The sequence below is a fragment of the Salvelinus sp. IW2-2015 genome, linkage group LG18 (genome assembly GCF_002910315.2).
Source record: "Salvelinus sp. IW2-2015 linkage group LG18, ASM291031v2, whole genome shotgun sequence".
NCBI classification, from domain to species: Eukaryota; Metazoa; Chordata; class Actinopteri; order Salmoniformes; family Salmonidae; genus Salvelinus; species Salvelinus sp. IW2-2015.
This window is the reverse complement of record NC_036858.1, coordinates 32,083,355-32,100,434: the sequence shown is the minus strand read 5'-3', so window position 1 is coordinate 32,100,434 and position 17,080 is coordinate 32,083,355. Positions and strand designations below refer to the sequence as shown.

The following is a 17,080-nucleotide window of genomic DNA, read 5'->3' as shown; positions in this document are numbered from 1 at the left end:
GAGATAGTTTTCATCCATAATGGCCGCACAACAGAAGACAATCGCAGCTACAAGTCGCACGATTTAGACAACCGGAAGTTGTCGGTCACGCCAAAGAATTAGCTCTCATTTCACGTCAGTCCCAGATAAACAAGATATTTTTCCTCTGACGTCCTCTTGACACCCAGAGGAAGGCCAATGAGGTGTGTTTCGGGTCATAGGGGGCACGACCATATATAGGCAGAGCGTTGAAGCTGGCATACACATCTTGCTTTTTTCTTCTTGGTCATGGAAAGTGCTGTCAAATGACTTCTGTATCACTCAGAGACAAAATTGAAACGGTTTTAGAAACTAGAGATTGTTTTCTTTCCAATGGTATTATTTATATGCATATAGTAAGAGCAATAATTGAATAAGAGGCAGTTTAATCTGTAGAGCAAATTATGCTAATGGGAAAATAGCACCCCCTGTATTCTCAAGAAGATAACAGTGGTCTAGGTCTTAATCGCCCTAGTGGCGAAGAAGACTTGTTAATTGGAAGTTGGGCATCACATGTTAAACATTGCTGTCAATACTATCATGTTGGTTGTAAGAAATGAACAACTAGTGCTTATGTCTGGATACACTTGATTTGCAGTTAAGATTTGAATTACATTTAAAATGTAACAGTTTATTTATCATTCAGTTGAACAAAAAGTATAAACTCATAGACGCCTAATTTTAGTGCCAAAGTCCGACCCTTTTCAGTGAATTGTAGTTACATCATGGTCTGCACTACCTGTGATATTAACAATCCAATCCCTCTCAGTAAATGAGAGACAGTGTTTGAATGTGCGCCTTAGGGATTTAAGTTATTTTCCCTCGTTCATTGATCCACAGGGCTACCTGCTGCTCGAACTCCTTCAGTTAGTTAGTGTATGAATTGACGGTGCCGTCTTAATGCCTGATGCTCTGGTCTCCAGTGGACTATTACTGCCGATGTGACAACCATGCTGTCGCTGCAGGGCAGCCAGGGGGCTATTTTTAAGGGATGTATAATTCTTGCCTGAATTCATACACTGCTCTGTTCGCTACATACTTCAGTCCGAGACTGCCATCGTTGAAGTTGTTTGTGTTGATGTCAAAATGAGGGGTGTTGGACAAAACAAAGTCATCTCTGATTAGATCATGTCTAACTAATCAGAGGATCAAAGACACATTTTCACAATGCAGCTTTACCCACGTGTGTCTTGGCTGTGGCCCAACCCATTGGTTTCTGGGAGGTTCAGACTAATTGCGGAGAAGAAACTAACGTCTGTGGGCGTGGCGTTTGGCCGGAGCAAGGAATTTTGGCAGCCAGGCAAGTGTAATTCATCTGAGCAGAATGATCTCCCAGTCCTGCCATAATTGAATACTGCTGGGAAACCCAACAATCTGCCACAAGCTGCAGATCTGTTCGCACACCTCATTTTATTCCTTTGTTTTATGATCAGTTTATTTATTTGGGAACTATTTTATTCTCTCTCTATTTGTCAAGCATTAGTTGAAAGAGTGAGCGTTTTGCTTACCTGGTGGTTCTACACCAAAGGCAACTTTTGTACTTAAACACACATTTCACATGATCTACTTTAAACTTCTCAAGTATTCAAATGCATCCAGATTCAGCAGCTAGTTCAAACACTTGCTGATTGCGTGTACTCATGCCCTTATTCAACAAGTGAGCTAGCAATTTACCCCCTCATTTTGTCTGAGCTTGTGAGACTGATTTTGTTATATACAGTATATGCCACTTACTAGAAGCTTTTTCCCCATGCGACATCCCCCTAGAGTCTAAGTCGGGGGGGGGGTTTAAGATGGTCATACCAAGAATCATCAGGCTATTTGATTTAGAATTTTAGGAGCCCTTTAGGTGTGTGTGTGTGTGTATATTAAAACATTATTTGATGGAACATTGAATCAGGCTTTACTGCCATTAGCCCATAGAAACACATTGAATAACAGATTCATACATGGAAAAATAGATAGTCAACAAAAAATATCTAAAGGACGTTTGTTTTCAAGTCTCTCTCCTATATCTGAGCGATATAAGATCATGAAACTACTTTTTAAAAAGTTTTACACATATTTAACCCCTTTTTTATATGCACTAAACTACCTCCATACTGCCATTCATTTTTCAAACTGGTACCGGGCTACATTCAGTCGAGGCTTGTGGGCGTCCTAGAGCAAAACAACCGTTCGGATGCCAAACATGTTTTCATGGCCAATTTTCGGGACGTCTCATGGTCTGACAAACACTGCTGTAGCTCTGCCACCTTTCACCGCATATGGGGCCGGCGGAGGCGGTGAATTGAGACGCAGCCCATGCAAAACTGAGATCTCTACTTTAAACAGGCAGATTTGTATGTGGATTTTTTTTATTACGCTAGTTAGATTCTCGCGGGGCCGTGGACATCAACTGTGGGGGGTTTGGTACAATGAGTGCATACATTTGTAGCATCTTGGCATTTCAAACATCTTAGCACTGCCAGCGCCAACCTCTTACCAACTAAGCCACTCAGGACCTAGATGAAAACATAGTCGCAGAAAGTGGTAGTTCTTGAAATGGGTCTACAGACTGAGATCCAATTGCTGCAGTGAGCTATTTTTGCAAATACAAACAAGTGAAGAGTCTTGAAGATGACATATTTTTGAAAATCAAAGCATTGGCCATAAGGCAATGTCCCCTTGACAGTCCTTATCCATTATGAGAGAAAAAGTAAGACCGAGAGGAAGCATGATAAAAGTACACCAAAGGGAAACCTGGATAACCATGGTTATAGAGTCCTCCTTGCAAAAGATCTGGCAGTATGGACATGGAGAGGCAAGCAGACAGGCAGGCGGGCAGAGAGACAAACAGGCTGGCAGGCAGAAAGCATTGAGTCATCCTGTGTCCAAGTGAGCTGCTCCCTAGGAGGGGGTTGCAAAAGTAGCCGTGTATACAAATCATCTTATCAGGCAGGCAGCAGCCATCTGTGGGAGATTTGATGGATTCTGAAGATTGGCTAAGGAAACACAAGTCAATTATACAGCATGGCAGGAGTTGCCCAGCAGCCCAGTCCTGAAGCTTATCACTAGAGTGGATTGGCTGTCTGTGAGCACCAATTCACACTGCTGCACATGTGATTGTTCTAAGAAAGCTATGCTTTTGTCTCCCCAGGCATTATGCCATATATAGTATACCCACTTTGCCTCAAACTGTTCCTCTGTTGTGGAGTTTATGCGTATTGATATAATTTGCAGTGAGTAAGCAGTTAGTACAATAGCATGTAAAATGACCATGACTGAGGCCATCAATGGACCCATGCAGATTTGCATCACAATGGTTGTCTGCGGTGCTTATAATAATACAGCCAATGTTCTATAGGAAAGAATGGTGCTAAAAAAAAGGTCTCTCACTCACTGAAGAATGAAACACTTCTTGCTACAGCTATTGTGTGCCTTTTTAGTTCAGGCTCTATAACACAGTACTGTACAGTCGTGGCCAAAAGTTTTGAGAATGACACAAATATACATTTTCACCAGTCTGCTGCCTCAGTGTCTTTTAGATATTTTTGTCAGATGTTACTATGGAATACTGAAGTATAATTACAAGCATTTCGTAAGTGTCAAAGGCTTTTATTGACAATGACATGAAGTTGATGCGAAGAGTCAATATTTGCAGTGTTGACCCTTCTTTTTCAAGACCTCTGCAATCCGCCCTGGCATGCTGTCAATTAACTTCTGGGCCACATCCTGATACACATTGTTTGTCCACCCGCCTCTTGAGGATTGACCACAAGTTCTCAATGGGATTAAGGTCTGGGGAGTTTCCTGGCCATGGACCCAAAATATCGATGTTTAGTTCCTCGTGCCACTTAGTTATCACTTTTGCCTTATGGTAAGGTGCTCCATCATGCTGGAAAAGGCATTGTTCGTCACCAAACTGTTCCTGGATGGTTGGGAGAAGTTGCTCTCGGAGGGTGTGTTGGTACCATTCTTTATTCATGGCAAAATTGTGAGTGAGCCCACTCCCTTGGCTGAGAAGCAACCCCACACATGAATGGTCTCAGGATGCTTTACTGTTGGCATGACACAGGACTGATGGTAGCGCTCACCTTGCCTAATCCGGACAAGCTTTTTTCCAGATGCCCCAAACAATCAGAAAGGGGATTCATCAGAGAAAATGACTTGACCCCAGTCCTCAGCAGTCCAATCCTTGTACCTTTTGCAGAATATCAGTCTGTCCCTGATGTTTTTCCTGGAGAGAAGTGGCTTCTTTGCTGCCATTCTTGACACCAGGCCATCCTCCAAAAGTCTTCGCCTCACTGTGCGTGCAGATGCACTCACACCTGCCTGCTGCCATTCCTGAGCAAGCTCTGTACTGGTGGTGCCCTGATCCCGCAGCTGAATCAACTTTAGGAGACGGTCCTAGTGCTTGCTGGACTTTCTTGGGCGCCCCTGAAGCCACCTTCACAACAATTGAACCGCTCTCCTTGAAGTTCTTGATGATCCGATAAATGGTTGATTTAGGTGCAATCTTACTAGGAGCAATATCCTTGCCTGTGAAGCCCTTTTTGTGCAAAGCAATGATGACGGCACGTGTTTCCTTGCAGGTAACCATGGTTGACAGAGGAAGAACAATGATTCCAAGCACCACCCTCCTTTTGAAGCTTCCAGTCTGTTATTCAAACTCAATCAGCATGACAGAGTGATCTCCAGCCTTGTCCTCGTCAACACTCACACCTGTGTTAATGAGAGATTCACTGACATGATGTCAGCTGGTCCTTTTGTGGCAGGGCTGAAATGCAGTGGAAATGTTTTTGGGGGATTCAGTTCATTTGCATGGCAAAGAGAGGGACTTTGCAATTCATCTAATCACTCTTCATAACATTCTGGAGTATATGCAAATTGCCATCATACAAACTGAGGCAGCAGACTTTGCGAAAATGTATATTTGTGTCATTCTCAAAACTTTTAGCCACGACTGTATATAACCTTTGTGTCCACATGGATGTGATACAGGAGCTGCTTGTAAGCTCATCATGAGTTTGATCGCTATACGTAATTGGGCAGAGGTCAGGGGTATGTCGTGTAAAATTCTGACCAGTAGAGAAGACACCTGGCAGCCCTATACAGTTGTATTGATCCTGCCTGGCCCACCCCACTGACCAGAGGAAATGAAGGGGAGGCGGGCGTGCCGATCGTTGCTCACCAGGATCGTTAGGGCATCAGCGAGCGGGGACTGTGGAATCACTTATTCTCTCTCTGCCCATTTTCCACATATCAATATCACAGCCTTGGCTCGTCACACCCAGTATCACCGTGATAGAAGGGCCCTAGATGCCAACCTTGTTTTCTTTACTTCCTCTCCTCACTTTCTTTCTTTCTCACCCCCCTTCAATTATCTCATTGGAGGTGAGCCTTTTATTCTCGTTCTCTCTGCTTTTTGTTCCTGTGAACATGGAGTCAGGGACAAGGAGACATTTGGTGGCCAGGGAAGAAAGGCAGCAGGAGACGGTCTCCTTCACAGCGCCGACTGAAGTTTAGATAGATCCCACTGTTCTCTTCCATTCACATATCAAGCATCAGACACCCCAGTGATGTCTAACCTGGCAGCCGTGTGTTAGTGTCATTAACTGCTCTTACACAGAGAAACTGATCCACTACAGGATCACATCAGCTCTTTTAGAAATCTTCTGGAACTGTAATTGACAATCGGGACGCCACTCGTATCCCACTGAGATGTACCGCTTTCTAATTTGGATCGGAGCACAAAGTCCTTGCATGGGAGAGATATGAGTGCTAAGTCTTTGCCACTCGGTTATTAGGGAAAGTTAAAGCTTAATGCATTTGACATGATAATCTAAATACTCCCACTGCGAGCTCTTAAAGTGGAATCACATGCTGTTTAAAAGCGCAGCAAGTCGGGAAAGATTTGTCAGCCCTTGTGAGATGCCGATTTTTAAAGGCCCAGTGCAGTCAAAATGTGATTTTCATGTGTTTTATATATATATTTCCACACTATGAGGTTGGAATAGTTCTGTGAAATTGTGAATATGATAATGCCCTTTTTAGTGTAAGAGCTGTTTGAAAAGACTGGCAAGAATTTCAGCCTGTTTTGGTGGGATGGAATTTACATGACCAATAAGAAAGAGTTCCAAAATTCTCTGCCAATAACAGCTAGTTTTCAGTTTTCCCCTCCCTACTCAGACAACTCCCAGACAGTCCTAGCAAAATTCTTGCTAGAGAAATTGCTCTTTGCAAAGAAGCTATTTTTGTTTTCTTTTTGACCATTTTAATTGAAAACAATCATAGTACGGTACTTAATTGTTACCTAGAAATGATTTGATATTGAGATAAAAACAGCTGCATTGGACCTTTTTTTAAGTTGTTCCAGTTAATTGAGGGAATTGGGAGAGACTGCAGGTGGGAGAGTTGTTCTCATTATTAAGTAACATGTTTTCTTTACAAGTTACATCTAATATTAAGTACTTTAGTGTTCCAAACTCCATTCTGTGTTTGACAAGCCTGTGACTTTTGATTTTAACATGATGTCTTTGCCCATCTGTGAAACCTGTCACGTTTTGTATTCGTCTTCTCTTGTCTTCCAGCTGCCCTATGAGCTGCAGGACATGGTGAACAAGCACATGAAGGCCAGTCTGCCGGGTAAGAGTTCCCAGGGGGCCCAGGGCCAGGACTCCGACACCATGAGCCTGACGCCCGCCGACGTGGTGCCCACCTCAGTCATTGCCCGCGTCCTGGAGAAGCCTGAGCCTCTGGTGCTCAACTCTGCCCAGTCCAGCAGCAGCGCAGGCCGGCCCCAGGCAGAGGACGTGTTTGTGCATGTGGACATGACTGGGCCCCAGGCAGGAGGAGGGGGTAGAGAGAACGGGGGTCCCGGTCACAGCAGCAGGGCCCCAGCCCAGAGCAGCCAGGCCCAGGAGCTCCTCCAGCAGAACGGCATGTGTCGGAGCCAGAGCAGCCTGTCAGCAGACGGCCAATCAGGAGAGGAGGGTAGAGAGGGTGGTGCCTTCGAGAAGCTCAACCCCTACCCAGCCCCCCCTCCGCCTCACCCCCTCTATCCCGGCCGCAAGGTGATCGAGTTCTCCTCGGACGACAAGGTGAAGATCCCCAAGAACAGCCCCCTGCCCAACTGCACCTACGCAACACGCCAGGCCATCTCCCTCAGCCTGGTGCAGAACGACGAGGAGAACGAGCGCCAGCGCACCGTGCCAAACAGCCCCGCTGTGTCGGACGGGGGCTGGCGATCCGGGACGTCCTCCTCCTCAGGGGGAGGGGGGCAGCGTGACCCCTGCCGTACCCCTACTCAGCTGGACACAGCAGACCCCCTCTCCAATCAGTCCAGCCCCTTCAGCAGCCCCCCTCAGCCCCCCAGCGCCTTTGCCAGCTCAGGTAGCTCCGAGGAGGACCTGCTGGCCAACTGGCAGCGCATGTTTGTGGAGAAGATGGCACCATCCTCTGAGGGCACCCTGGTCAACCGCACCTCCTTCAGCAGCGAGACAGTCAAGGACCTGGAGGGGACCCGGACCAGCAAGCCAGTGGGCGGGGGTTCCGACAGGGGGGCACTACGGGGGGCCTACTCGGACGGGGAGGAGGGGTCCTCCACCCGCAGCTGGACAGCAAGCCGAGAGTCCAGCCTGGACACTGACACCAGCAGCATGGCTGAGCTCCGCACCAGGAGGGGGCATTACGGAGCAGACTTCTCCACAGAGGAGAGAGAGCAGCTGCTGATGGCCCTGGACCCACTGGACAACGACCGAGACAACACCAGTGGCGACACCGTGTCAACGGCCATCACTGTGGAGACCAGCCCGGCGGAGGCCAAAAGGAATGATTTTGTGGACGAGACTGAGTCTGTAGGCAGCTCTGCAGAGGAGAGAGACATCCTGCCACAGGACTTCCCCGTCATAGCCCCCCGGGTCCTGGCAGGGCTAGAGGACTACACAAAGAACACCACTCCCCTTCCCGCAAACTCCTCCACTTCCACCCCCGGCCGACCCCTGAAGAGCCCAAAGAGGATGGGAGTCCACCACCTGCACCGCAAAGACAGCCTGACCCGGGCACAGGAGCATGGTAACCTGCTGGACTGAGACTACGGGACTTTACTCCTCTCACTTCATCTGTCATCTGACAGACTAACTCTTCAATGGTCTGTGGACTCTTTATCTTACCAGAAAAGAGAGCGATGATTCGTGTCGGTCCTCCCTTTGTCCGTGCTGCCGTCTCTCATGAGTTTAGTCAGGAAATACACACATTCTCTAGTAACCACATTCAAGAGCTGACTGTTCTTTAGAAGATATGTGCGATGCCTGGCTGCCGGTTGAATGGTCAAGTTTGCGGCGTTCTTTCCTTTGTTTTCCACTGTAAACCGCAATCTCCTCCAGTAGCAGAACAAAGGGTCCTACAGGGGTTTCTGAATGAGGTTAGTTTTCTGTCTCTCAAACACTCCAAAACTGTTGCAGAGAGGAAAATGGAGCCATGCAGAGCCTGGTGTAAACATCCAGCCAGTGTGTGTTCTCATGGAACAGCCCAGATGGTGCAAAGTTTCATCTCGTCACTTGAGATGATCGGCGATATGCAGGATGGATGGAGTTGTTGCCTTCTCCCTTGTTTGTTCTCTTTTGCCCTGGATCCCCCGCTCCCCCCTAGAGAAATGATATGTCATGCAGGAATCTGATAACATGAGAACTTTACCTCCATCTCTGAATGGTGAAGAGGGCAAGCACTTGCAAGCGCATGCTGTTGTCTGGTGTGAGTGGATGGTGGAACGGACCCCCACACAGACTCTCAGTGCCTATCCCTCTCTGTCTGAGGGGGTTTCTAACCCCCCAATTCCCAGAAAATATATATTCTGATGCCCCTCTGAAGAGTCTGAAGTGTGCAGCAGTCTGTTGAGCACCCACTCTTAAGGGCTCTCTTCTCTATAATTGGTCACCTACACAAGAACTAGGAAGGTCACCCTCAAAGAATTCCTGAAATTGTAGGTCTGACTCAAGTTTATTTTCTCAATAACACATACAGTTTTCATTGATTTGTCTTTCTATTATCGTAAGTGTTACCTTTTATTTCTTCAATCGCTTCTTCATTCAAATAATTTTGATTTTTATGCAACTTTTATGGCTGATGTCTGGACATATTATGACGTTGATGATCTACTCTCTCACTTTTATTCTGTTATTGATCTGTCATTGGATTTAGTCATCTGTATTTTCATTTCAAGAAACAAACAGGCCTATAGTTCTATTGTTAACTCTGGTACTTTACATGGGGTATTACAAAGGAAGACCTAAATGGCATGAAACACAGTGTTTTTCAGAAGAACCACAACAATCTTCAAGGCATTTTTGTGGATGTGTTTTGGAAATATTCACTGGGCCCTGGGGGGGGGGAATAAATCTCCTTGTGTACCACTTCTGTTAGCAATGTATTCAGTAACAACAGTATGTTTCCAGAATATCAAAGTGACAAGGAATAATCGAAGGCAAAAGGTCTGCATGGTATGACAGGGCTGGTTGATGATGAGATTTTTGGTATTTCTTTACCGTTGACAATTTCCTGGAAAGTATTTTTGTTGGTGTACTACTCAGTCTCCGTTGTGGGGGTTCACAGAGGATGTTATACTAGTAACTAGTAAACTGTGAAGAGGAGAATGATTTGACATGTTTTCCTCTGTGTTCAGCCAACCTTTTAAGTATTTCATCAGTTTGCTTATCAGATGTCCCCACCCCTAGATATTCTGGTCGATAGTTCAGATCAATTGAAAAAATGCAAAGTTGTTTTAATCTTTGGCTCTTTCTAAATACAATACCTAATCTGGAATGTAATCATGGCTCTACAGTATTTGCCGTTTATTTTCGCTATAGGTCCATTTTCATCTACATGCTTTTGTATGGATAGGAAATGTGTGGTTCATTCAAGAGATTATAATTTTTGATTTTATGGATTGATTTTTGATTGTGTGCAATGTGTTCCTTTTGGACTTTCATTCGGTCCAGTATATTCAATTCACTTACCGTTCTGTATTTAGCAATGTTGAATTTATGTCTTAATTGTAATCCATAAAATGTGTTCAGCATCAGACATGCTCTATGTACAGTTGAAGTCGAAGTTTACATACACTTAGGTTGGAGTCATTAAATCTCGTTTTTCAACCACTCCACAAATGTATAGTTAATGTATAGTATACATCTACTTTGTGCATGACGCAAGTCATTTTTCCAACAATTGTTTACAGACAGATTATCTCACTTATAATTCATTGTATCACAATTCCAGTGGTCAGAAGTTTACATACACTAAGTTGACACTGCCTTTAAACAGCTTGGAAAATTCCAGAAAATGATGCCATGGCTTTAGAAGCTTCTGAAAGGCTAATTGACATAATTTGAGTCAATTGGAGGTGTACCTGTGGATGTATTTCAAGGCCTACCTTCAAACTCAGTGCCTCTTTGCTTGACATCATGGGAAAAATTGTAGACCTCCAAGTCTGGTTCAACCTTGGGAGCAATTTCCAAACGCCTAAAGGTACCACGTTCATCTGTACAAACACCAGCCGTCATACCGCTCAGGAAGGAGATGCGTTCTGTCTCCTAGAGATAAACGTACTTTTGGTGCGAAAAGAGCGACTCAATCCCAGAACAGCAAAATACCTTGTGAAGATGCTGGAGGAAACAGGTACAAAAGTATCTATATCCACAGTAAAATGAGTCCTATATTGACATAACCTGAAAGGCCGCTCAGCAAGGAAGAAGCCACTGGTCCAAAACCGCCATAAACAAGCCAGACTACGGTTTGTAACTGCACATGGGGACAAAGATTGTACTTTTTGGAGAAATGTCCTCTGGTCTGATGAAACAAAAATAGAACTGTTTGGCCATAATGACCATCGTTATGTTTGGAGGAAAAGGGGGAGGCTTGCAAGCCGAAGAACACCATCCCAACCGTGAAGCAAGGGGGTGGCAGCATGATGTTGTGTGGGTGCTTTGCTGCAGGAGGCGGACTGTGCACTTAACAAAATAGATGGCATCATGAGGCAGGAAAATTATGTGGATATATTGAAGCAACATCAAGACATCAGTCAGGAAGTTGAAGCTTGGTCGCAAAGGAGTCTTCCAAATGGACAATGACCCCAAGCATACTCCAAAGTTGTTGCAAAAATGGCTTAAGGACAACAAAGTCAAGGTATTGGAGTGGCCATCACAAAGCCCTGACCTCAATCCTATAGAAATTGGTGGCAGAACTGAAAAAGCGTGTACCAGCAAGGAGGCCTACAAACCTGACTCAGTTGCACCAGCTCTGTCAGGAGGAATGGGCCAAAATTCACCCAACTTATTGTGGGAAGCTTGTGGAAGGCTACCAGAAACGTTTGACCCAAGTAAACAATTTAAGGCAATGCTACCAAATACTAATTGAGTGTATGTAAAATTTCGACCCACTGGGAATGTGATGAAAGAAATAAAAGGTGAAATAAATCATTCTCTCTACTATATTCTGACATTTCACATTCTTAAAATAAAGTGGTGATCCTAACTGACCTAAAACAGGGAATTTTTATTAGGATTAAATGTCAGGAATTGTGAAAAACTGAGTTTAAATGTATTTGGCTAAGGTGTATGTTAACTTCCGACTTCAACTGTAGCTTTAGTACATAATAAGGATGATTGACTGAGGCAAAAGTCTGCATTTTCATTTATGTAATTGTTTGGCTTTCTAATGGATCTTTGATTGTGGTTATGAAGTCGGATACTGTCCTGCTGTTTTATTGATCCCAGATTGACAGCTCACAGTGAAAGACCTTCAGTATAAGGCAGTAATCCAGTATGAATGCCTCATGCAGTGTGTGTTCTTAACTCTCTGAGTCAGACTCTGCTTGTATTTGTTCATGCAACACTCTGTGGGCTGAAGACAGTGTAATATCATATACGGTGCATTCTGAAAGTATTCAGACCCCTTCACTTTTTCCACATTTTGTGACGTCACAGCCTTATTCTAAAATGGATTAAATAATTTTTTCCCCCTCATCAATCTACACCACAATACCTCATAATGACAAAACAAAAACAATTTTGTTTGCAAATGTATTAAAAATAAAAAACTGATCTCACACTTACATAAGTATTCAGACTCAGTACTTTGTTGACGCACCTTTGGCACGATTACAGCCTTGTATGACGCTATAAGCTTGGCAAACCTGTATTTGGGGAGTTTCTCCCATTCTTCTCTGCAGATTCTCTCAAGCTCTGTCAGGTTGGAGGGGAGCATCGCTGCACAGCTATTTTCAGGTCTCCCAGAGATGTTCGATCGGGTTCAAGTCCGGGCTCTGGCTGGGCCACTCAAGGACATTCAGAGACTTGTCCCGAAGCCACTCCTGTGTTGTCTTGGCTGTGTGCTTAGGGTCGTTGTCCTGTTGGAAGGTGAACCTTCGCCCCAGTCTGAGGTCCATGACACTAGGCATTCAGGCCAACGAGTTCAATCTGGGTTTCATCAGACTGCTCTGGAGCAGATTTTCATCAAGGATCTCTCTGTACTTTGCGCCGTTCATCTTTCCGTTGATCCTGACTAGTCTCCCAGTCCCTGCCGCTGAAAAACATCCACACAGCCTGGCCACTCTACAATAAAGGCCTGATTGGTGGCGTGCTGCAGAGATGGTTGTCCTTCTGGAAAGTTCTCTCATCTCCACAGATGAACTCTGGAGCTCTGTCAGAGTGACCATCGGATTCTTGGTCACCTCCCTGACCAAGGCCCTTTTCCACCGATTGCTCAGTTTGGCCGGGCGGCCAGCTCTAGGAAGAGTCTTGGTGGTTCCAAACTTCTCCCATTTAAGAAGGATGGAGCCCACTGTGTTCTTGGGGACCTTCAATGCTGCAGAAATGTATTGGTACCCTTTCCCAGATCTGTGCCTCGACACAATCCTCTGAGCGCTACTGACAATTTCTTTGACCTCATGGCTTGGTTTTTGCTCTGACATGGACTGTCAACTGTGGGACCTTATATAGACAATTGTATGCCTTTCCAAATCATGCCAATCAATTGAATTTACCACAGGTGGACTCCAATCAAGTTGTAGCAACATCAAGGATGATCAGTGGAAACAGGATGCACCCGAGCTCAATTTCAAGTTTTATAGCAAAGGTTCTGTATACTTATGTAAATAAGGTATTTCTGTTTTTTTTATTTGCAACAATTTCTAAAAACCTGTTTTCGCTTTGTCATTATGGGGTATTGTGTGTAGATTGATGAGGAAAAACTTTATTTAATCCATTTTAGAATAAGGCTGTAACATAACACAATGTGGAAAAGGTGAAGGGGTCTGAATACTTTCTGAATTGCCTGCACTTACATTTCGAAGACAAATTAAATTATCAAAGATGATAAATGCAACTTCATGATTACGACTGAGGGCTTTTGCCAAGTACTGTGTTTCCACAAGGTTAGAAAAGATGCGCCAGTAAACTCTGTCCATACAACATTATAAAAATGCCCTCCCTCCCACCTAATTCTGATCTGGAAACAAGGACACCACCTACAAATGTTCATCCTTGATGTCTCTTGAGCCTGCCTTCTCACTATATATGTATAGATGTGGGTCTTAGTCCCCCCCTCCCCTGTTTAAACCTCTATTCTTAGACCAACAAGTAAAAGCCACATATCAAGGAACTGGCAACATTGTGCTGTAAAGTACTGTGCCGCCGCCAGTCACTGGAGTCATACGAGGTAACTGTGTTCCCTCCCGAGCGATATGAGTCACCAGATCCCGGTATAAAAGTCTCTCCACATACTATATCCAACACGCTGAAGGCTTTCTGCTGCACTCCTGGGCCCTGAATAATTCAACGCCATTTTCTTCAGTGTAAACGGACCGGGACCCTGGATTGCGGGCCCCCCAAATCCACACGGTTCACGTCACTCCACCCTCACACTTTTTAAACCTCTTTTCTTTTGCTTGCAGTCTGCTTATTGGTCTTTTTCATTAGTATAGATGAAGTGTTAATAGCCCATAATTAAGAGTTGTAACAAGCCCTTTACTAAATTATTCATGTTTTATTACCCTCAGAAATAGGTCTCTAATACTTCAAAAGGAGGAGAGTAGTCTGTCATGGTCTTCAACATGGACATTTACGTTTTGAATATTGCATGGGCTCATCAGATAGACAAGGTTTCGTGCAAATACAAAAACGGAAATGAAAAAAAAAAAGAGGGAATTAAATGTGCAGGCTCTAATGTACTAAGCAGTATAAATAGGCCTTTATATCTGGTCTCCTGCAACTTTAATGACTCCTCTTTCGTGAATATAATTGAACACATCTCTGCTGACGCGTCGCTGCTTTGATCCAAGGTCGCCTTCCCAAGACGCTCCACTCATGTGGAGCCTTTTTAAATTTAGTCTGAGAAATGTTGAAAAATGTCGGCTTCGTCACTCCTGTTATCTGATGCGGTGGAATAAACACACTGGTCATGACTGTAATCCCTCTGTGACGGTGACCTTTTAACAGGTAGCTAGCTCAGTTATTTTCACTCTATAGGTTTTAGTCTGAGCATGATTTAAACAGCATGCCAGTTGGTTCACAGGAGCCGTGTCTCCATTGTGACAGTGTTGAGACAGCGCCAGGGGTTTATTGGAAATATTTATCATCTGCAAGAATATTTGAACTGGAGTGTAAAGTATTCCATTATACAATTAGAAACCCCTGGCTCTACATATGAATACAGTGACGGGGTTTTACTGTGTAATATCCCACACAGACGGTGTAATCACACAATCTGAGCTTGATGACAAAGCCAGTCCCTGCACAAGGGAGGTGTCATTGCAATGAGATGGTTCAGGAATACTAATAAAGATGCTGTCACTGTCTTCTCACGTCAATATATGCCTCCATTGTTGTTTGTTATTTACATCTTATTCATGTCTACATGTATGGTGTTGAGTCGTTGAATTCTCCCATTGACATGAATGAAATGCATGTTATATGCCAGGGCTGCCCCAAACCCTCTTCCTGGAGATCTACTGTCCTGTAGGTTTTCAGTCCAACCCTAATTTAGCATATCTGATTCAGCTAGTTAAGGTCTGGTTGAGCAGCTAATTAGTAGAATCAGGTGTGTTAAATTAGGGTTGGACTGAAAACCCACAGGACTAGATCTCCAGGAGGGTTTGGGGCAGCCCTGTTACATGCCTAATTCAGCACTTTATTTTATTTGGCTGCAGGTGAATTTTAATGTATATAAAATTATGTATCCAGTGTTTGTGTGATTTGTGCTTAATGGGGATAAATACTGGTATACCTATAACTTTTTTGATTCTAGGAGACACTGCAGTCTGTGGTACCTGATGGACGCCATTGCGAGGAGACTGTTGTAGGGTCCCAAGTCCAGACTCACCCAACCCTGAATCCAGTTCTGTTGCTGGGTTCATTCACACAAACCATGTCTATCAGTCTTGCATGGAGTTAAGTGGCAATCTGATTATTCTCTCATACTGAGAAAAGTGGGCTCCGTTGTGTTTTTCTTTGGTTGAATATTCATCACACTCCCGATGCAGTGCCTGTTCTTTCATGGCTTTGTAGATGTCCTTTCTTTTTTGTGTGTAAGCGGGCTAAAAATGTTCTCCCTGTTAAAAAATGACTTCAAAGACAATATTATACACAAGACTGTTAAACCTGTACTAATTTTATTTTCTGAATTTGTAAACTGATGTATATTTTAAAACAAATAAAATATTTTAATCTTTACTTTTGTGGTCTGGTTATGTAAGGGGCATGTAGCCATGGTTGTTAATTTAGGCAATGTTACGTCAACGCTTTGACTTTCAACGATATGACGTGCCACTTTTCCCTTGTAAGATTAGAACTCTTATCCAAGGGTGCCCCCTTCTGATAATAACTGTCATCCCGGACTTGCAATTGAGGAACACTTTCAAAATGTTAGTCCAGTTGGAGGTTGAGGTTTCCCCTCCAATGATTAACTGATATGAACACAAACATACAAACCAAAAGACTTTACCCTCTTGTGGTATGTGTGAATGATTTAGACGTTATTTGGTAGACACTTACCTTTGGTAAACACTCAAAGGTTCAAACCTAGGTGATTAGAGCTGCATCAAAAGAATACAATCTAGTTTCAGCTCAGATCCGATTTCATTGTCTGAGAAAGGGGACAGCGACGAAAAAGGAACCCTAATCTAATTAAACGCCTGTATTAGACAGGAGATTCTTCACCTCACAGAGGCATCTGATTGCATAGCAGACAATCTTATGTATTGCAGCTTTCATGTTTGGCATGGTCCAGCAGTGAAACAGACTGCCTCCCTGTGGGCATTCTGTCCTCCTCTCTATAGGAATCTCTTTGTGTGGCATCCAATGATGTTGACTGCAAGAAGGTCAACAATCTGCTCATGAACAACACGTCTGTAAGAAGCCTACCTACAGCTGCCGTCAGTCCATCACATTGATATGATAACATTGAAACTAATGGCTGTGCCCTTGATGCCAATTGTATTATGCCACCAGGTGTTGGGCCCTCGGAGCACATGTCCAGCGAGGGGTTGCGTATAGTGATACACTGGAAAACAGGCTTCTGTTTGTCCTGATCACTTAGCAACTTGGGAAATTGATCTGAGATGTCCATTAATTATGGATATATGTTTCCACTCATTATTTAGCTGTCCTATGGGAATGGAGTACTTTTTATTTATGCTACCCAACATCAGAAACCTGCCTCACTGGATTACTCAGTAGATCAGTGATAGATAAGATAAGTGTGCTTGGGAATTGATTACCAACCAAACTGAATGTGAGTTGTGGAGAGTGATTGATTTACGCTTACATGAGAATGTGCTGTTCTGCAACGTGCATCGAAATGAATGGCCTCTAATTCCCGCTCTCTATTTCTCTTTCATGCAGAGATTCTGTATCTTCGAAGCCTTCATGCCTTAACGTGTTGTCCAAAACATCACAAAGAAAACAGATGCGTTAATATATCAATGATAATAGAATATAGAATGTCATAATAACGTAGTTAGAGTTATGTCCATAACGTCACCGAACACACTGGAGAGAGACGGTAAGATGTATTGATGTCAAGGTTT

At 44.0% G+C, this 17,080-nt stretch overlaps 1 protein-coding gene across 3 annotated transcripts in view; it reads left to right on the top strand.

Moving 5' to 3' along the window:
* The window catches only part of LOC111978368 (tight junction-associated protein 1), a 145,325-nt gene extending 129,600 nt beyond the window's left edge, over positions 1-15,725 (top strand). For all 3 annotated transcript variants that reach the window (XM_024008389.2, XM_024008388.2, XM_070448428.1), the window contains one exon: positions 6,591-15,725. In XM_024008389.2, coding sequence (XP_023864157.1) covers positions 6,591-8,090 — 1,500 coding nt within the window. In that variant the 3' untranslated portion in view covers positions 8,091-15,725. The remainder of the gene's footprint in view (positions 1-6,590) is intronic.
* Positions 15,726-17,080: the final 1,355 nt, after the last annotated feature.